We start from the raw sequence: 21,707 nt of genomic DNA on the forward strand, positions 1-21,707 counted from the left end.
GAAAAAGTATCCAGTATTTCACAATATAAAAAATAAAGTTGGAGAAAAGTTAAAATGCATTTGTGTGTAACAATACTTTAAAAAACATTTTTTTTAAATAATCTTTTCCATCTTTTGACCCCACAAATTTATACTCAGGCCCCTCAGTTGGTAACCACTATATTAGAGCACATGTAGACCTAAACACTTTATTCATCTAATTTCATTGACTTACCTCACAAGGATTTCCATGCAAGGTGTCACTAGACGTCTGAGCCTTGTGAAGCCCTGAGAAATGGGAAATGGACAGATATGCAGTCAGAGGAACAAAAAGAAATGGATGTGTCACATTGCTGCCTCACAAAAAACAGAAAGCAAAATTGAACCTTATCAGTGTAGCAGCTCTTCTAAAAAAACAAACTCACATATGAAAAGAAGAATGAGAGCAATTGTCAGCAGAAGCCTCATTTCTCCTGCACCTCTTAACGCTCACAAGCCTGAAAATGACGAACAAAACAAGTGAACACAAATCTGCTCTGATCTGTTCTTACATTCACAAAGAACTTCCACTCACCCAGCAGCTGCTTCCAGACTGGACACGCTGTGTGTCAGCTCACTCTGCTCCTGATACAGCACAGTCCCACTGCTCTAGATTCTTCAAAATGTCTCAGCTTTAATTCATTAATCCTCTGCAGGACTTTGTGTCAGACATGCCCTGTTGTTCTAGTTTGGCATGGACCACACTTCACCACATGAGCAGTAATAGGGATTGCAGTGCCCCCTGTTTGAATGGAGGGACAATGGCAAGAAGTTGGGGCTATAGCTCTGTATGTTTCCTCTTCAGTATTTAAAATGCCTTTAACTTTGGGTCATTCCCCCTCAGTCTCCCTAACTGGAAATCAGCAAACGAGTAGAGAAAAAGTTTAATGACAGAGGAAATATCTCCATCTATAGGTCCACCCTAACATTGTCATGGGGGGTTGTGGGATGCTAGTACTGACCTACTGTTGCTACATGCCGTTCCCTAAGAAAAACATAAAATAATTTAGTAAATGTCCTTCTCTTTGCCTATTATTCAATTCATTTAAATTAACTGAAGACCACATTGTCTTGGTGTTATATTTGAAAAATTATAAGAAGGCCGGCTAGTTTTGCCTCACCGTAGCTCTCCTTTTTCCCACAGATATTGCCTGTGGGAGCACAGACAGTTTGTGTTCTCACAGAAGTAAGATGCGACTACGATGATGTTTAGGCTTTGTAGCTCTTAGATACATGCCTGTAAGAATAACGCCTGGATTCCACTGGATGCGTAACGACTCCGACAGGGGTCTGTCCGCAACGACTGCGTATCTACGCAGTCCGTCAACACCCACCGGATCCGTCTGTGTCGGAGCTGTTGCGGACAGCAGAGTCCCGAGGACGCACGAGATCTCGCAAATTCACGCCTAATCAATTGATATAACTGGAAGATAATCAACATCTCCTCGTTAATGACTGGAGACAAATCCAGCGACTCCGTCTTAACGAGCGCTAACGAGGTCGGCCGGCTTGTTAACGAGCCGGCCGACCTCGTTAGCGAACCCGAGGTATTTTATTTTGAAAATATACCGGTGTTTTATTTTGTGTCTGTGCAAGACTTCCTGTCCCGAACGATCTGCTCTGTGCTGAATTTATGCGTAGTGCTCCGTCGTCCGACAAAAATAGAAGCTCTGCGCAAGTGTTGCGAGGGCTGTCGGATGGCCATGCGTTGTCGGACTCATTACGCAGTGGATCTGCAGTTGGTGGAATCTCACACATTGATTATAATGGGTGCGTAACGGCTCCGACGACGGATCTGCAGCCGTTACGCATCCAGTGGAATCCAGGCGTAACACACACACATTGTGTATCACAATCTTGGAACGAGGCGTGGACAGCTGTTGGCCTGTCCTTGTCATTGGTAACTGGCCAATAGAACTTGGTTTGCGTGTAAGTCCAGCTTCTGTAGAGGATGAAATGTAAATTATTACAGAGATCGGGGCTCATTCTGACTAGGATCCTGCGAGAGCTGTGTCAGTCTGAGTCCAGCGCTGCATAACTTTACCTGTGACCTAAGTAAAAAGCCTGCATTGAGACCATGTCTTTTTTCTCCAATGTGTTTACTGTTTACTCTAAGGCATCCAAACTACAAACCTGAGACCTTAACATTGCCATTTTTGGGGATCCTTGACTTGCGATCAGAGCAGTCCAGATTATTATGGGATGGTTTCAAATGTAGCAATATAAAAATAATATGTTTCAATAATTACCAATGCTGTTCACGCCAAATTCTTACCCTGCCTTTATTATGTAACTTGACATTTGGAGTGAAAATTAGTCATCTTAAGTATTTGTTATGTTGTGGTTAATGACAACTGAAGTACAATAAGATACAAAATAAGATGTAAACTCTACAGGAGGATTTTTGTTCCTTGGTAATCAACATGTTTCTCCCCCACATCTTGCTCCACCCATCGTAGTGAGAGAAACTGTGAAAGGCCCAAGAAAAAAAGGGGAGAGTGTCTTTTTTTATGTGAGAAAGGTGACAGCTGGCTTATACTCCAGCTGTTGTCCTGACCACACACACACACACACACACAGCCCCTGTCCTTTGACCTCTGCCCAGCAGGAGTCATTACCACCACTGGAATAATATAAGGCTGAGGAGGATGTCTTGTTTTTTTGTTTTTTATCCCTCCAACCCCAACCTTAACCTCTGTCTTGAATTATCATGCCACCCCCCACCCTGTCTCAGACTCCATTAAGGTTAAACCCCCCTTATCATCACCTCAACCCATCGTTACCCTTCCCCTCCCTGCTGAGACGCCAAGGAGAACCTGCCACAAATAAATGCCAATCAGCCGCAGCGCTGTTATGACTAAGTGGCATCTCGTCTTGGAACAGGGAGGGGAGAGGAGCCATTAGACTCTATTTTACTCTGTTCAGATGTTGCCGGCAATGATCATCATTATTTAGTCATTCAGTCAGTCATAACAATCACGCTCCTACAGCCATTTCTGCCATAACCATGATCATCCACCATTTTGAGCGTCAGAGCTAAATCATTATCTTTCACTTTGGTTATAAATTCACTCAAGAACAAAGAACATCTGCATTCCTGTAGTTTGAGGAGCTGAAGTTTTCATTTTCAAGAATAGAGACAGACAGATCAGGCAGTATTACACAGGTTCCCTACACCATTTACAAAGCTAAATTCAACCTATTTTGAGCATTTCAAAGTGCATTTTCAAGGTTTTTCCAGCAACTTACAGCTGTGATAAATCAAAGGGCACACTATGTACAGTATTAATTATCACAGATTTTTAGATGTTGTGTTAAACTACAAAAATTAGGTTTTGTGACAGCATTAAGTGTTGTGGCTCAATGTGTGCCACCTTTACGTATACTTTGCATCCTACTTAGCCTCAAAATATCTGGGTTTTTAAAAAAGCCAAGCACTTTCAAACCTGGAAAGCACCGCAATTAAATGCAAGTGTACTTTAAAGTGCAAGGCATATGTCTATTATCCAGTATCGTACTGAGTTTATTCAACATGTGAGTGCAAGATGTTTGCTCCAACCCAAAGTATCTAAAGTGATGGAACACAAACAAGACATTTGACACCCATCACCACTTATTTTTTATATGAACTGAGAAATGCTGTCACTAAACAAACTATCACTATCAATCTTTGTAGCAAAGAGGAGTGAAGAGCAGAAGATGAACAGAAGGATGATGACAGAGTGTAAAACACACCACTGCTCCATCAAACTGCTGAGTGAATAAAAAAAAATTGCCATCAAGGAAGTAGATAAATTAATCTTGATCATCTGTCTCCATAAACAGGCATATTACACTTATTTATTTTCCTCTTTTTATTACAATTTTTTATTTGACGGACAATGTGACAGACATTTAAAACTAGACGAGCACCAGTAGGAAACAAGAGACAGCACAACCACGTAAAAACGACATGATGGAAGAACTGTAAACATGTACATGACAGTAAATTACACCTAAAGGGCAGAATACCAACATCAAGACATAAATATGGTAGTGAGCAGCCAGAAGGTATACTGGAAATAGCTTTGTTAGATTTCATACATTCATACACACACACATTCATCTCAAGAGGATTGACAGAGATCATACTCGGCTTAATAATGAAGTAAAACAGCAATTCTCTGCATAAAACAAGATCTGCTGTACAGGATGCGAACATGAAATGCTTTTATATTTAATGTAACATAAACTCTGGGGATTGCAGGCTGGCCTAAGGACAAATTAAAATATTCACTTTGAATAACAAAGGACTAATTATTAATGCGCTACATGTTTAAATCTGTACATCAATCAGACATCATTTTGATTTGTAACGGAAAGTGATATTGCCTGGAAAAAGTGCATCATCTAGATACTGGACGAGGACAGGATGTCTTCCACCAGGTGCTTGTAGACCCAGGCGTCCCCCTTCAGCCTCTGGCGGCGGACTCCCACCACCTCCGGCCTCTGCAGCAGGCACACCTCCAGCTCAAACGCCATGGTTACCTTCCCGAAGTCGCCCCATGTCCGACACTTTAATGTGTACCTAAATAAAAGAAGGCGACACACAAACATTAGGATTTGATCAAAAGACTAAGCTATCTGATTAGAAAGGGATTGTGAGGTGCGTCTTCTTACCCTTTCTGTGTGAAATCAACATTTTTCTCTGGCAGGATGGAGAGGATCTGGTTCAGAACCTGGTCTGGGTTGGTCTGACTGGTCAGAGTGACGTTGTACTGCACCTAATGGACAAGACAGAAAGAAATCATGCGATGTGTAAAATGCTTGTGACGCAGCACGGCAAGGTGTGTGAGACTTCACCAAGCTTTGTACCTTGATCTTGCGGGGGCCGTCTCGCAGGGCTCGTCTCTTGCTGGGCGTGAGCATGGTGATCATCTTATCCAGGCCTCTCTCCAGGGAACCAAACACCTTCCCTCCTCTCTTCTTCTTCCCACTGTCTTCTGTGGCAGCCATGTCCAATGACCGAGACCTGAGGAGCAAACAGGAACTCACATTCAGTCACTGAGCAAACTGCTCTTACCCAACCCATCAGCTAGAGAACTAAAACAAGCACTCTATTTTTGATAGTTTATTTAGTGTTTTAAGGTTAAAGTTAAAACAATCTACAAAAATGGTCAAAATAAAAAAGTTTAGTGACAAAATAAGTAACTAATGGATCTCTTTAACTCTGTCCAGTGTCATACCAGCTTTTTGTGATTGTTTTTTACAGGCCATCAACAGTATTTTACACAGATACTTCCTTTAAAAACAGCACTCTTATACTGTGAATCATTTATCTTTCTACTGATGCCACCAAGATGCACCACAAAGTGTCACAGGAAGTCATTCCTGCCTGTGGCCATCAAACTTTTCAATGCCTCCCTCAGAGTGTAAGACACCCTGAGTCAATAGGCAGCTATGACCATATGATTCATAACTTTATTTATAATAATTATCTTTGCAATATGGACTTTCTATAGACATCATGTGCAAAAATTCAATTAGTCACATTGTTGCTGCATATATACATATTTATACACATCTATATTCAAATTATGTCTATATTTCTATTTTATTCTATTTGTACATATCTTTATTTACTTAAGACTTGCATTTGTATTTTATTGTTGTATATTTAGTGTAGCGTGCTTTTTTTTTTACCTTTACAGAATTAATTTCTATTCTATTCTTATACAGCAGCAACTGTAACAAAGCAATTTCCCCCCAGGGATTAATAAAGTTCTTGTGATTCTGAAACATTCATCACCTTTTAACTGCGTTTCAATTCTCTATTGCCCACAGACAGCATCAGTTAGTATTCATGTCTGTATTCGTCCCACTCAGCTGCTAACACACTTGACCCTCTTTCACTCACCTTCTCTCAGGACTGAAGGCCATTATTTCAATGTTTGCAAGCTCCTTGATATCTGCTGCTCTCTTCTTGTTGTGCTCTTTAGAGGCACTGTCTCCACCTGCTACACACACAAAGGAATAGACACATTAACCTCTTACACCCTGCTGTCCCATTGGTGATACATACTGTTGCTTTACAGCCAAACAAAACTGACTGAACTCAGACCTGCCACAATTCATTCTAACTGTTGGTCAGTCAAAAGAAAACATTTGATGAGGTCAAATTGAGCTCTAGCAGTAAGTGATGAACATTTTTTAACATATTTTTGTTGTTTTTGGGCTACTGTAGGAATATGGCAGTGTAACAACTTTGTGACAGAAGACCCACTCCTTATGTGGATATCTGTAAAGGGCTCATTGTAAGCTAATGAAAAAACACAATCGTTTTGTGACACAATGGTCAGTTTCATACACTTATGAAAACAAAATTAAGAATTGATATTCCTCTGCCAATAGAGCACACCAACTCCTACAAACTGAACAAAGTGTTTGAGTGCGCTACAACGTCCTGTTATGTGTGCATTTCTGTTTTGCCCGTCCTGTATAAACAACAGAGCAGAGCCCTTCAATGGAGCATTTACATTACAGTTACAATTGTGATATTTATTTTTTTCTCATTGATCAGATAAGATAAACCCTTATTGAGTGCCTTAACTGTGAGAGTAAGAATTGTGGCAAATGAGCCACTTTTGAATGTTTTAAAAATAAAACATTTATTATGATAATTTAATCTCTGCCGTATCAAACCATGCATTTTGTGTAAGGTTACACCCTTAATCAGAAACGACAATTGTTGGTTGCAGCCCTGCAAGTATGTCATGGTAAAATATTTTCAGTACATCGTTAAAAATGTAAAAATAGATCTAAAATCTATTTGATGGAATGGTACAACCACTGAAAAAAAAAATGTTTCACTTAACGTCACTCATTACCAACAAAATGTTTTAAAAAGCTGATGCAACAAATATGAAATACGGTTAAGACAATATGCAATTACATCATTTTTTCAACCTCAAAGTGTGTCAAATTGACCGGTGCAGCCCTTTGCTCTTATGTATTGAACTGACTGGCTAAGTCACTGGAGTTGTGAACACAAAGGCTTTGGTATACACAGAGACAAGAAGCTTAACACACACACACACACACATATACACACACACACGGACGGACACAAAGAGAGAGAGCTAGGCTTTAGTGGCAAGAGAACACATGTCACTACAGCCCACGTGGGACGGTGAGCAGAGGAAAGAGACAGCTACACCTGTCACAGCACACGCCTGGGGACAGACACACACAGACCACAGTTTGTGTGTGTGTGTGTGTGTGGGGACAAGTTTGTCAGAGGCAGCATGTCTGCACTGTAGCTTAGAGAACAGGAGGCTGTACAGTAAGCAGGACAGAGCCAGATTCCAAGGGTTTAACACCAAATAGGTCAGCTGCAGCACGTTAGCCAGCTTGTGGCCGAATTTACAGAAGAAACTAATGAGGCCGGACATCTGAGCAGAGAATTCACTTGGACAAATAATTAAGACTTTAATGATTCATATTAGTGTCCTTCATTTATAGATAAGTGAGCAAAATTAGCCTCCTGATAATAACATCACCTTTGAGTTGACAGTGATAAGTGTGTGTATGTGTGTGTGTGTGTCCATTTTCAGTGGTTTCAGTAATGACAGCTAAATCATAGAAATATGAGTGGCTTAGGTATAAAAAAAACAGACCCAATAAATGAGTTTATTACCAGAAGACAATTTACTTGCAAATGTGTGGCATGTGGACGTGGCACTTGTGATTATGAGAGCGGCACGAAGACTGAGCGAGGGACAGATAAATGAAAGAGAGCAACGTGGAGAGGGGCAGTTGGCTAATGCAAATAATCTAATAGAGATTCTACTTCAAGCCCTTGTTTGGAACAAAAACACAATTATAGTATACAAATAAACTGCATGATGAACTGAAACTGTGCGGTCTGAATTTTCTTTCTGCCATGGAATGAGGAAAAGAGAGTCCTCTTACCTTTCGGTGTGCCTCCATTGGTTTTAGTGCCATTGACATTTTGATTGGGTGTGGTAAGCACGTTCTTGTTGGAACGTGCGTTCTTCTTACTGGACACAGGGGTTCGAGGAGGAGGCAACGCAAAGATTTCAATATCTTTCTCCTGCGAACCAATATTCTCCTTGTTCTCACTGGTTTGTTCTTGGTCTCTGTCCCTCCTCTCCTGGCGGTGCGGTGTTGTTTTTCGTCCCCTCTCTGGGGTCGGGCTGTAAGCAAACCTCTTCTCTGCTGATGGAGATGCCAGTCTCTTAAGGAATACAAAGCAGAGATGATTGTGGTATGAGATTTCTCTGGAAGAAACGACTGGTGGCCCTTCACCATCGTGGTTAACAATGTTTTTAATCCAGCCTTAATCTGTAAGGGCAGGGAAAATAAACACATACAACCTATAGAGTATAGAGAGTCTTGCAACAACTCAGGGTGTTGGAGCCTATTAATTCTTTGTATTTTGGGAATGCTGATGACTGTTGTAGGTTAACTATTAGTATTGATTATAATATTTTTGATTTTGCTGCTTCGGCCCCTCCTCCTTGCCAGGCCATCCTCCTCCTGTGATTAGGGAGTGAGGACAGCTGGTTTCTTTGAGGGGTTTTTTTCTTGAAGGAGAGAAGGGAGTAAGGAGTGAAACAATTTATCAACCACTAAATTAAATTTTTTATTTTGCTTATTGTTGGAAGTCAACCCGGAGAATATTTCTATATTTTGGTTGAAACTGAAACTCGGTGAGTGCTCATTATTTAGTGAGTCCTAGACCTCCTCCTCACAGACTACTCTGTTGTTTTTGACCCTTTTTTTTTTAAAGCAAGAGCAGCTGTAACACAAGGTTAGTTTTCTATTCTAGAGATGCGTGCAGTTTCAAAGTAAGGAAAAAATTAGTTCAGGTGGAGCTTTTGTCAGCAATTGATTATGGGGATATTTTATATATGCATGCTAATTCATTTTCATTGAAAATGTTGCATTCAGTGTTCCACGCTGTGTTACGACTTTTCTGATTCAGGTTTCCACGTACACCATTGCATTTTGTATGAGAAAGTTGGTTTGTCTTCTTTTTACAACCAGAGAATGGACCATTGAACTGCCAAATTACTTGAAACATGGCAGATTATAAAAACATGATTCAGGACCAATTGTTTCACTGAATTCACTTGTCCTGTTACTGAACACTGCTACATCGGGTCTAATTTATTTTTCTGTTTGTTTTAAGTCTGTTGTTTGTTTCTTTTTTGTGAATGTATTTATTTATTTTCTATATTGTTTGTTTTAACTTGTTGCTATACTGTTGACTATCTTTTATGTGAAAAAAGGCTGAAGAAAAAATGAATCGATTCAAAATAAATACTTGTGTTCCAACTTTCTCATACCGTGGTTGCTGCTCCATCTGGCTGCCCTCTGACTCCCTGAGGTGTATGCTTTTTGACTGAAACCCACGGACAATCATCAATGTAGTCCGAGCCAAAGTCCAGAGAACCCACAATAATGGCGTCTTCATCCTCGCTGAAGTGAAGGGCTTCCCTTGACTAAAGAGAGGGAGAAAATAAGAAATGTAAAAAAAAATGTAAATCAACACCGGGTACTAGGAAAAAATGACTACATAAAGGTACGGTGTAGAGTCAACAAAGCCTAGAAAAGGAACAAAGCATTTTGGGAGTTGTGGTCCCGAGTCTGACCTGGAGTCCCTGGTGCAGTGGAGAGCAGGAGCCCTCAAAGACTGCTGGTTCACGGCGCAGACGGACAGGTTTGCCCCTCTGTTTCTTTGACAGCAGCAGTAGGTAGGTAGCTGTAGTATGGTCATACCGCCACTGTGGGAGGTAAGATGCATTAGACTGCATATCAAATATGTAAATATTATGTTACACAGAATACAAAAAAGGTGCAAAAATGATGAGCATATACAGTTGTTGATGTCAGCATCTATAACACAACAAAATCAAGTGATGCACTGATCAGCACACTAAACATCGATGCTGACACTCAAATGTGAACATGCACACACCTCCTTGACCAGCACTGTGGTGCTCTCCCTTGATCGTTTCATGTTCACAGCCATCTCAGTGATACAGTCCTCATCTATGTGACCGAGCTGCAGAAAGACCAAATATGTTCACACAAAATCAAAGACAGATTTTAGAAAACATTTTTTACATGTGAGCACCTAAACATCAATTCCCAATGATAATATTCATAATAAGGATTATGGAATTGTTTCAGAGCCTGTGTGGTGACTGGAGCAAATTGGAAAAACCCTCATAAATTGATAAATTCTTCTAAGAAACACACTGAAGTAAAACAAGCAGCATACTGCCCGGTGAGCAGTTAAAAGGTTCTGTGGTGGTTGCAGTTGTGAAGTTCTGTTTATATGTTTTTGTCTGTATTTTTAATAAAGTGTCTTCATGTGTGAATGTGTGTGTGTACCGGCTGCCTGCTGTGCCACTCCACGGGGCTGTTGTAGTCTTTCGTCGCCCACGGATGGTCGAGCAGCTGTCGAACAGTAAGACGACGCTTGGGCTCCACCTACAGGACACACAGGGAAACTACAAGTGAATATTCAAGAGACTACACATTATCAACACAGTATGTTTAAATATAATACATGGTGTCCAAATAAATAAAGTTATATTCCAATAATGTATATTCTAAATTCCTTCTTCTCTTCTATTGTGTCAAGAGACAATGTTCCAGTGTTGTGCAATGAGACTCAGTCTGGTTACTTACAGAGTAAAATTCCTGCAAAATTGTTAAAAAGTGACAGAAAAAAGTGTTTTTTAATTATGTACCTGCATCATCTGGTTGAGGAGGAGGACACTACCTGGAGACAGCCACCGGGGGTTATCATATCTACCTCTCTGAAAAGATAAAAGATGTTGTGATGTGAAAAACCCACATGAATCATTAACACACTAAAACATTAACAAACATAGGGGTTCTCCGGTATTTGGATTTGACTTAGATAATATTCCCACAGTATCAATCCATAAGAGCACACAATAATTGCAGGAAATGGACACAAGATACTCAAGAGCGATTTAGACACCAGCATCCAATACTGCCTGATATCATCCAGAATTGTTAACTCATAAGACTCCAGTCGGACATTACCTCTACTCTAACCCCTTCAGTGTGGAAGTCAAGTCAAGTAAATTTTATTTATATAGCCCAAAATCACAAATCACAGATTTGCCTCAAAGGGCTTTACAGGTTGTACATGGTACAACACCCTCTGTCCTCTGACCCTCACATCGGCCAGGGAAAAACACTCGTAATAAACCCTTTTAACAGGGGAAAAAGAAGAAGAAACGTCATGGAGATCGACAGAGGAGGGATCCCCCTCCCAGGACAGATAGGCATGCAATAGATGTCATTGGAAGGTGGTTTAATTTTCCCTAACCAATCATTAGAGAAGGAAGTATTGGCCTGAATCTTACGTCATTTTGAGCCGTGCCAAAACAGCAGGGTTCCTACACCTTTTCCAAAGTTAAATTCAACCACTTTCAAGGTGCGGTTTTCTTCTTTTCCAGCACCTTACAGCTGTGGCAAATTAAAGATTTATATATGGTACATATAGTATTCTGATTACTTCACTTCATCACATTAAATCAGAATTTACTTTTATGTGTTTATTGCATTTATTGTGACAGCACTCTACAGAAGTGGATAAATTAAAACACAAGTTCTAGCAGTTTCAAGCACTTCATTCAAAATGCAAGCACTTTTCAAACCTTGAAAACATCACATTAAAAATGAAACACACAGATAGACAATGTCATTAGTCCTGCATGTGGCACTGAATGGCTAACTGTAAGTCCAGCATGACACATATTGGATCAGTCTGGACCCAGCCAAATATTTTTCACAAGTCAGATAATAAAGTAACACTTTGCATTAGATAGTTGGGGTTCAAAATTTAAAATAACCCCAAGATAATATATAATTTACAAGTTATAAACTGCTGGGAAAATGTCTGTGCTCTTACTGTAATCTTCCTGTAGAGGAGCATGTGGTTTTCGTCGTCAAAGGGCAGGTATCCACAGAGCAGGGCGAACAGCAGCACTCCCATACTCCACACATCAGCCTGGAGGTTACACATCACACAGCAGAATTTCAGCTTTACAGTAAGGATTTCACAGCTCAGTTGCACGGAGTCATGCACCAGCGAATATGATCAGCACACCATGAAAAAGCAGAATTGTGGAACAGGCAGGTAATCACGACTTTTAGTGGGAAAACAAATGCAAGTTTTGAGGGTTTATACAAGGACAGATCTTGAAAATCGTAATCCCAGTGGTTCTTAAAGTTGTAAACATCATACAGCTGCTGCAAATCTCACCTCTGAACCAATATATGCTTTCCCCTGGATGAGTTCAGGAGCAGCGTATGCCGGGCTCCCACAACACGTCATCAGCTCATAACCTAAGCCTCCCTAGGAGAGAAATGTACCACATGTAAACATCCTGTTCATGGTAATTATTAACAATGCAACCAAATAGATTTGCTTTATCCCCCTATTTTTTCTTTATCCCCTCATTACTAGAACGAACGGCTAATAGGTCTAATACTTTTCAACACAAAGAGACAGGGAATGTGGTGATGTACCTTCGGTTTGGCACACAATCCAAAGTCTATAAGCTTCAAGTTGTGGTCTTCATCAATCAACAAGTTTTCCTACATTTAAGGGAGAAACAGTGCAGCAGACAATAACATCAGCATGCAGTCTCTGACAAGCAATGAAATTTTGGTATAGTTTTCTCATGTGTCACATTCTCTCAGTCACTCTCTCACATGCGATTAGTGATTGTTTACCGGTTTGAGGTCCCTGTGTGCGTAACCCTGGCTGTGGACGTAGGCCATCGCAGACACGATCTGTCTGAAAAAGACCCTGGACTCCTCCTCTGACAGACGGTCCTTTGCTATGATGTAGTCAAACAACTCCCCACCTGGACAATACTGAGAGGGGAAAGAAAGAACAGGAGACAAAGATGTAGACTTACTCAACATAACAGTGTCATATTCACACAGTGTCTTTGTTTGCGTGCTTACCTCCAGCACCATGAAGATCTGGGTGGAGGTCTCTATGACCTGGTAGAGCCGACAGACGTGCTGATGGCTCAGGTTCTTCATGGCCTCAATCTCCACCTTCACACGGGGCAGGTCATCCTGGGGTGACAAACTGTTTGTTATTGGGGTTTTCTTTGTGTGCGGGATTTCTTAACATTTTTTCCAATTTCCAATTATGATTTCATGCAGAACACAAAACGATGAGCAAACGGGCATATTCTGTCACCATTTTACGAAATTCTGTTGTCATATTTCAAATATTGTGAAGGGTTTTGTTTGATGTAATGCATAACTGGTGAACAACAGTTTTGCTGTTCATAACGTTAACCTTTAAATATGTTATTGCATACATTTGCCATATGGTGATATCTATATAAAGAAAATTATGAGCATAGTAGTATTACAGTATGTATTCTAATGGTTCACCAAGTCTTAATCCTGAAAAGATTATAATTTATATTATTATGCATTACTCTAATAATGAAATCTTGTCTGTTTTAGTCTGAAAGAACAACTCTGATACAGTAGTTGGCGTCATACACCTTTAAAGTCTGATTTGAAAGATTATGTCAGAGCATTCATCTGAATTCTTAAGCAAAACTCTATAAAAGCCAAAGTATGTTGTCAAGTTTTTATTTAATCTGTTTACTAGAAAAACAGTTGGAGAGTCAGAGCTTGTTGTGTTAGATTTGTTCAGGTCAGAGCAATGTAACATTGCATGATTCTTACCCTCAGGACTGCATAAACTATAGGTTATGAACATATTTTTAATATACTAAAATGTAAAGTTATCAGACGCATCCTAAAAGCTTCAATGGTTTCATAAACAAGTACATGCACTTTAACTTGTCACTTTAAGGGCATGAGCCATATGGTTGCACTATTGACTTTATTATATTGTTACTGTATTGTTAGTGTGTTTATGTGCACACTTATTGTTGTGTGTACTGTGGATTATGTGTTTTTGTTGTTGAGTGCAATAAAACGAATTTCAAATAATTCGTCATCATACATTTTTGAATCTCAATGGTTTTTGTTTTGTGTCAGGGTCCACCGATTAATGCATCATTACATTTACATTTGACATAACCTGAGTGAGTAAAAGGGTCTCTTTGACTCACCCCCAGGGCCTTCTTGTTCATGATTTTAATGGCAACCTTCTCTCCTGTCAGGAGGTGGCGACCCAGCTTGACTTTAGCAAAGCCTCCTGGCAAACACACAAGGTTCATAAACACACATCAGAGAGGATATCATCACACTGTTAAAATAATCGCCTGTCATTTTTTGTCAAAATTGTTTTTTTGCCTAAATCATTGCCTCATGACACCGGCCACCTATGGTAAAATCGCCTACATCCTCAGTTGATCAGATCATGTGATTTTACCCCTTTAAGATCATCACTTCTTTGACAATTTACCACATTCATAGGCATCAGATAAGAACCCAGCAAAAAAGAGCTAGAGGGAGATTGTTTAGTTTATCAGTGTTTTATTGTTGACACTTTACTCTAAGGTGTCTACATAAGAGTGACATGAGTGTATCATAAACATGACATGGGATGTGTCATGAACATTAATGACACTTTGAATTAACATTAATGCTCATGATACTTGTCATGTCATGTTTCTGACAGGCTTGTGTGACTCTTATGTAGACACCTTCAAAATAAAGTGTTACCATATCTTGCTTAAGTCACAAAGGCATGTTCAAAAAATTGCCTAAGTCATTTATTTCTCTTAAGTTACAAAATTTACACACAGTGCTATTACTATGCCAATAGCCATCCTTTGTTACATCCTTTTTGAGTGAAATGATCAATAAATGTCACAATGTTACACTTTTGGTGACGTTTTTTGTGTTTCCTGCAAAACTTGAACGAATTAGTTAGGCGATTATTTTAACAGGGTGACGATATGGCACTGACTAGAGCTGTTTCACTCAATAACACACTAACACGGGCATTACCTGAGCCGATAGTCTCATAAACCTCATAGTATTTGTGGAGCTCGTCGGCTCCGCGGTGCTCCGTCCTTTCCACAGGCATCCTTCCTGCTCCAGCCGCACGACGATGGCCCTCCCTGTGGCGAGAAAGAAAACGGGTTGTAGCAGCAGTTTTAGCACCCTAATCGCCAAAATAAAACCTCAGCTAAACTAGAAAACACCCAACTTTTTTCAAGTTCAAAATATAGGTTAGTAACGTTAGAAAGCTTAGTCACATTTTGACGCTAAAATGTGACGTTTGCGAACAAAACTCGTCATTATCACCAACAGTTATTAAAGTCACGTTAAATAAAACCTACACTTCTACCAGCTAACTCAATACCGCTTCTCGACATTACGAGTTTACCTGGATTTATATGAAAACGGGAGATGAATAAGGTAAATTCAGTTAGCAGCCGCACGCCACATAAAAAGGCTCTCCGCTGATGTTTTGTTACAGATTTTTGAATTTCGCTCGTCGACTCTGACGTCATTTCCTGCATCCGGTTTGTGCGACGTGCGCACCCTTGTGGCCAATAGCAGCACTGCTATGGAGCTAGATTAGGGTAAAACGTTTTGTACTTTGAAAACATAAAATCTGAAACTGATTTTTTTTTTAACTGTAAAAATAAGATCTGAATATGACAAGATAAAACATGCAGCTGAAAGAAACATATGAAGGTGAAAAATGAAAATAAAAGATTTTTTCAAAAGAATTACCAGAGTTGATCATAACTGTATTTAACCTGAAAAAAATGTGCACACTTATTTTTTTCCTTGTGAAGCTTTTGAGGCTTCTTCCTGATTGTACTGAAAAAATATTTGAAGCTTCAAAGCCTCAAAGACAGACCCAACCAGTGACATCTAGGGGTCTGCTGCAATTATAGCAGCCACAAACTTCCAAATGATTCACACATCTTATTGATTCCAGCTCCAACACAAAAGCAATAAAATCAGTCTTAAGCAGCTGTGTCTTCTTTCTAAGAATCATTGTTCTAACATGACAGTGTTACAACACTTGAAAATATGAAAACACAATGAAAAGATTCAAATTCAACAATGTAGAAGTACTTCTGTTTGAATGATTCTGAAGGGCTTCCTTGTGCCACAATATGAAAAAAGTGAATATTGTGCTTCTGCTACAGTGTGAAAATGAAGTGCTTGTGTACATGAGAGAATTATGCAATTAAAGATCTCTTGTAACGCTATGAAGCAGGGGGAACACCGATCATTTCGTATCTCCTTTTAACGAATGAAGCAACGCCAAAGATTCAAATCATTCAACTCACTTCAGGCGCTTCGTTGTGACGTATGAAGCCTCAAACGTCACCGGTCACATGATCATACAGCTTTGATACAAGCCTCAACACAGTGTTTTGAACCAGTCTGCTTCAAAAGAGTGAAACAGGCTTCGGAGCCTCAGTGTCAAACGGCCCATCTCTACGTTGATGTATTTTTCTAAATTCGAGATCAAAACTTGAAATTTCAGTTTCAGATTTTAAGTTTTCAAGTACAAAACTTTTGACCCTAATCTAGTTTCATGCACTGCGGGCACGAAAAAGGTGTTCATTCAACCCTGTGGTCATTTTGAGGTTGTAATTTATAGTGCTGTTGAATTGTACTGCATTATACTGACAGGCAGTAGTGGAAGAAGTATTTAGATCCCTTACTAATACCATACTGCAGAATACTCAGAATACTTACTACAAGTAAAAAAAAGCCTGCATTCAAAACTTACTTAAGTTAAAGTACAAAAGTATCAGCATCGAAATGTACTTAAAGTATAAAAACTATATAAAAAAAGCAAAACAAACAAAAAGTATTATTATCAGAAGTATTTTATTGTTGCTGGGGTTGGGCTAATATTAATATGCTGTTATGTGGCTTAATTTATAAAATTACAGAAATGAAAATTACAAGTACCCAAAAATTGTACTCAAGTACTGTTATATTTGAATAATTATAAGAAGGCAGATAGCCAATGTGTTTTTCTCCACTGTCACTTTCATCTTTCCCACAGACAGACCTGAGACAGCACAGTTTGGTTAGTCTTCCCACAGAAGTTATCATGTTTAGGCTTTGTAGTTCATAGATACGCGGCAACAACAGACACACACATTTTGTATCACAATCATCTAACGAGACTTGAACAGCAGTTGGCCTGTCCATGTCATAGGTAACTGGCCATTAGAAATCGGTTGTGTATGAGTTCAACTTCTGTAGAGGATTAAATGTGAATTAATACAGTTTTTTTTTAGAATAATGTGCCCCCTTAGCCATTCTAAAATCAATCCAAACCATGACCTTGCATGGCTTGTTGTTTTTATTAAACAATTAATACATACACGGTCGCCCATAAAGTTGGAATAATTTTGTTTACCAGACACAACCCTCTGTTAATTGTGGTTTCATTTCCATTCTGATATGTTTGGAAGAGACTGATTTATAATATTCTGAGAAGATATACACTTCTATCAATAGTAAATCACATTGGCACAATCATTTCATGGAAAGAGGTAAAAAATATTTTATTCCAACTTTATGGGCGAATGTATATACCTTGGAAAGTGTCACATAATAAGCACATAACAACAAAAAAAGCAATTCATTGATAATAAAAAAATTAAAAAATTCTACCAAGAAAGATCATCAATGACATCAGACAGCAAACGTAAAGATTCAGGTGATTATTAACATTTATCTGAATATTGCCATTATTTGTACAATTTGTTGTAGTAGTAACATTCCTCTTTGCTGGTACGGTTTGTTTTACTGAGTGCTTGTTCATTGCATAATTCAGTTCAATAGACAACACAACACAGACAATTCATTTCCACACATAAAAAACGATCAAAAAATACCAAAGTGACGAATGTGTTAAGGGTAACTTGCAGCAATATCCAACACAAGTCAAATGTAAATGTTACTTACTGATGAGTAGGTGACACTTTGCATGGTAACCATGGCCACCAGTGTATGGAGCTGTGCGTGAATAGGTGAATGTTGGATTGTAGTGTCCATTTACCATTTAATATATAAGATATGACAAATGGGGGGTGAAATCTCTCAGAAAGGCCGTGGTCAGATGTGAAATTTACCTGCAAACATAACTTCATGTGTGTTCGTGGGCAGGTATAAACAAACCTGTGGGATGGAAACATCCTGTGTTGCAATGTGTGAACTGTTGTGCGAGGCATGTGGCTGCAGCAGCTGACCAGAGAGGTGTATTTATGGTGTCAGGAGGTGTGTGTGCCTTCACCTGCACAGCTCCTCAAGCCTGTAATTAGTCAAAGGTGAAAGGTGAGGTCAGGGACCACTGGATGTATTTTAGCAGACCCCTGCCTTCTTGTCAGCCATCTGTAATGACTGTATACAACCACTCTCACTGCCACTGTTTCTTTTTTTTCTTGGGCTGTAAAAGCTGCAGTAACAGTTTCTCTCCTGGTCACATCAGATGTATTGGAAAGGGGCAACTTACTGCACCTGTTCTTGTCAATTAGCTGCAGTTCAGGTCTAAACTAAAGCTTGTACGAAAGAAGGCGTCTTAGATCACACGGCAGGTCATCTCAGTCGGCATTAGCCCCTGTAAAATATATGAAAACATGGTTACTAAGTGCAAATATCACATCCTGACACTCAGCCAACAAGGACCAACAGCTGCAGAGGAATTTCAGTGATTGATCGGTGGTCGTCCTGTGTTTCTCATGGTCGTTAGGGAAGGAGTTGGTCGTTAGGGAAGTAACCGGTGGTTAGGGGGCGTCCAGGTGTCAGTGGGATGACAGAACCACTCATTTGGTTCCTGGGGCAGCTGGCCAGGACGGGACAGAGGGACATCAAACAACTCACAGCTGGAGGAAAAGAGAGGGGGATACAAGTGTGAGGAGAGGAGAAAATGGAAATGAGAAGAGAATGCATGACAAGAAAAGAGGGGAAAGAAAGAAAAGAGAGAAATGTAGAAAATCAGTTAGTATGGTGATGTAAGGGAGAGAAATCTTTAATATCAGTGGTGATCTAGATTTCTGTTGACTGCATTGTTCATTCTTTGTGTCTTTTACCATTTGGTCTTCTTTTGTTCTTGTTTTTTTGTGGTAAATGTGGCCCGCTTAGATTGAATTACTGACAATACAGAGAAACACTGACTAAAGCATATTTTAAATAGTCACACATGGTTGATTCTCAGGAAAGCAATAGAAAAAAAAACAAGCTTTTCTTTTTCTTACAAATCTATCAGTGCGGACTCTTTCATTCCCTAATCTGCATGAGCTCACGATTTTACTGCACATTTAAACATATTATTAATGTACTGTAACATACTGTAAGCCAGTGGGTGTTCCCCCTTCTGGGTCCTTTTTATAAGATGCAACTAAGGAGATTTTTTTTTCATGAATAAAAAAAATGTTGTAATGCTTTTGAGGGTAAGTTCAGTTACAGTCAATGGTTTTAACAGACAGCGCGGGCCTTTATGGCCAGCCTGCGTTTGCCAATTAGGTTTCACATATACAAGCTTCAGGACTGAATCATAGCAGTAATGTCATTAGTTAAATCCCAAAGTAATCGCACCCAAAAGCTGCAAAAAAATTACAACTACATCATCTTAACAGACTGTTGGAATAAGTGATGGAATGTAACTAAGTTCTTTTGAGGCACTTTTACTTTAATGCTGATTTTTATTTTATTTTTTTTGTATTTTTGTATTCTGAAACATCTCACAGGATAGTATTGCACTTTTTAATTCACTAAATCTCTGAAAGCTTTAGATACTTTATTAATTAAGATTTTTGCACACAAAACATAAAAAGAGCTTATAAAATAGGACATTTTGTCAATTTGACAATTCATCCACTCAACAATTTATACACGTACAGCTGAAATGTTTATCAGTCAGTTATTCAATTAGTTGTTTGACAGAAAATGAATTGGAAACTATTTTGCTTATAGTTTCAGTAATTTTTCATGTAAAATTGACAAAAATGTATGGTTCAAACTTCACAAATAAGAAGATTTGCTACTTTTCTTATTCAAATGTATCTTAAATAAATTCTAGTTTAGTTAATTTTTATTAATCATTTTTAATCTATTTTTATTTTTTATTTTTCTGCATTGAGTATACTTTTACTTTTAATACTTTAAGTAAACTTTCCTGATTACACTGACATGCCCTTTTTTCACTATAGGACCTTTACCTGTACCAGAGTACTTTTAGAGAGTGCTATTAATACTTTAACTTAAATAACCTGAATACTTCCTCCACCACAGGTAGTGACCTGTATGCATGTACATCTATACTTGTACATGTCTCTGTCACTGTATGTGTTGAAGAGCTGCTGTGCCACTTCCAGCCACTCTTAAGGACTCACAGTGTGTGTGTGTAATCAGACATGGCAGCTATTAAGCTGTCACAGTGGAAAACAGACGTTGTGGCCCTAACAGTGCCCCATCTTGGACAGAATTCCCAGTACTCCCTGACAGACTTTTGGAGTCTCCCAGAATGCCTGTGTCATAGCTCAGTGACTGCTCACCGCAGGGGACCGGCGTCTCAGATCTGGCTGTGTGCCAGCGTGGGGGAGACAATAAAAAACTGGAAGCATGTAGGTTTTGTGTGTTTAGATGCACAGCATATATTTGTGCAGTGGCTGAATGTAACAAAGTAAATTTACTCAAGCACTTCAGAACAAATTCAGTGGACTTCCACTTTGAGTATTCCAATTTATACAATTTTATACTTCTATTACATTATATCTCAGTGGTTAATTATTGTTCTTTTTACTCCAGTACATGTGTCCGACAGCTAAATATACTTTTCACATTAAAGTTTTTTATTCTCCTCCTGTCCCGTGAAAGCCACGTATTTCCAGATGTGTTGATTTTAAATGTCTGTGAGTGTGTTCCTTTATGTGTTGAGAAAATTATCTTTCTTCTTAAAAAAAAAAGCTATTTATTAAGTTAAATGCTCTTGGGTCAGCTGGAAAATACATTGTACGATTGTCACATGACAGTGACGCTACAAGCATATAATTATTCATAGAATACGTTGCATTGCAGTAGACTAAACCACTCACAAGTTTATAAAAGAGTGAAAACTGACAAAACCATAAACATCTACTGCAGTAAAATGCAACATACACCTTAATGCTGCAGTAATATTTATCTAAAAACATCATAAATAATGGTAAAACTTACTTTTACTTTTCATAAATACATTTTGCGGATAATATTTACATAGTTTTACTTCAGTAAGGTTTTGAATGCAGGCCTTTTACTTGTAGTGAAGTAATATTATTGCTTTTACTTAGTTAAAAGATCTTAATTTGCTTCCATTACTTCATGTGCGTGCAGGTTTATGACTATAAATTGTGCATATTATAAAATATGCTATGATTTATGATGTGATGCTGATGGTTTGTGTTGCAGAACATCAGGTCAAAGGGCACAGTGCCAAACACTCACACAGAGACAGATGCAGACAGAAAGGAAGACAGAGGAAGCGGTACATGTCTCTCCTCACTGTGTGTCCCTATGAGACTTCACAGAGCTTTGCAGGTCCACATTCTGCTTGTTTTTCTCACTCACGCTGCTTTCATGGTGACCCGATTGATTCACCATGTATTACGGACATCGCATTGCTTTATCCACACATATGTGACTCATATATCTTTGTAGAGTCCACA

At 39.1% G+C, this 21,707-nt stretch overlaps 1 protein-coding gene across 1 annotated transcript; it reads right to left on the reverse strand.

Moving 5' to 3' along the window:
- Window positions 1-3,854: 3,854 nt before the first annotated feature.
- Window positions 3,855-15,503, reverse strand: melk (maternal embryonic leucine zipper kinase). Its single transcript, XM_059356363.1, has 18 exons — window positions 15,407-15,503; window positions 15,025-15,137; window positions 14,181-14,266; window positions 13,042-13,158; window positions 12,805-12,948; window positions 12,598-12,666; window positions 12,332-12,424; window positions 11,978-12,076; window positions 10,782-10,850; window positions 10,420-10,518; window positions 10,001-10,087; window positions 9,675-9,806; window positions 9,369-9,524; window positions 7,969-8,254; window positions 5,915-6,011; window positions 4,873-5,029; window positions 4,678-4,781; window positions 3,855-4,585 (listed from the first exon to the last, which is right to left on the reverse strand). The coding sequence occupies exons 2-18, from the start codon at window positions 15,101-15,103 to the stop codon at window positions 4,408-4,410; spliced, it is 2,052 nt and encodes a 683-aa protein (XP_059212346.1). The 5' UTR covers window positions 15,104-15,137; window positions 15,407-15,503; the 3' UTR covers window positions 3,855-4,407.
- Between the last annotated feature and the right edge of the window lie 6,204 nt (window positions 15,504-21,707).

This window comes from Centropristis striata, chromosome 1 (genome assembly GCF_030273125.1).
Source record: "Centropristis striata isolate RG_2023a ecotype Rhode Island chromosome 1, C.striata_1.0, whole genome shotgun sequence".
Classification (NCBI taxonomy): domain Eukaryota; kingdom Metazoa; phylum Chordata; class Actinopteri; order Perciformes; family Serranidae; genus Centropristis; species Centropristis striata.

Bases quoted from the DNA above. Each gene is read 5' to 3' on its own strand.
- melk (XM_059356363.1), bottom strand. From the start codon at position 15,103: ATGCCTGTGGAAAGGACGGAGCACCGCGGAGCCGACGAGCTCCACAAA. The intron at 12,077-12,331 runs GTGAGATTTGCA...TGTAACCTCCAG, and splicing joins AAGCATATATTGGTTCAGAG to GCTGATGTGTGGAGTATGGG. The intron at 8,255-9,368 runs GTATGAGAAAGT...GTATTCCTTAAG, and splicing joins CAGATGGAGCAGCAACCACG to AGACTGGCATCTCCATCAGC.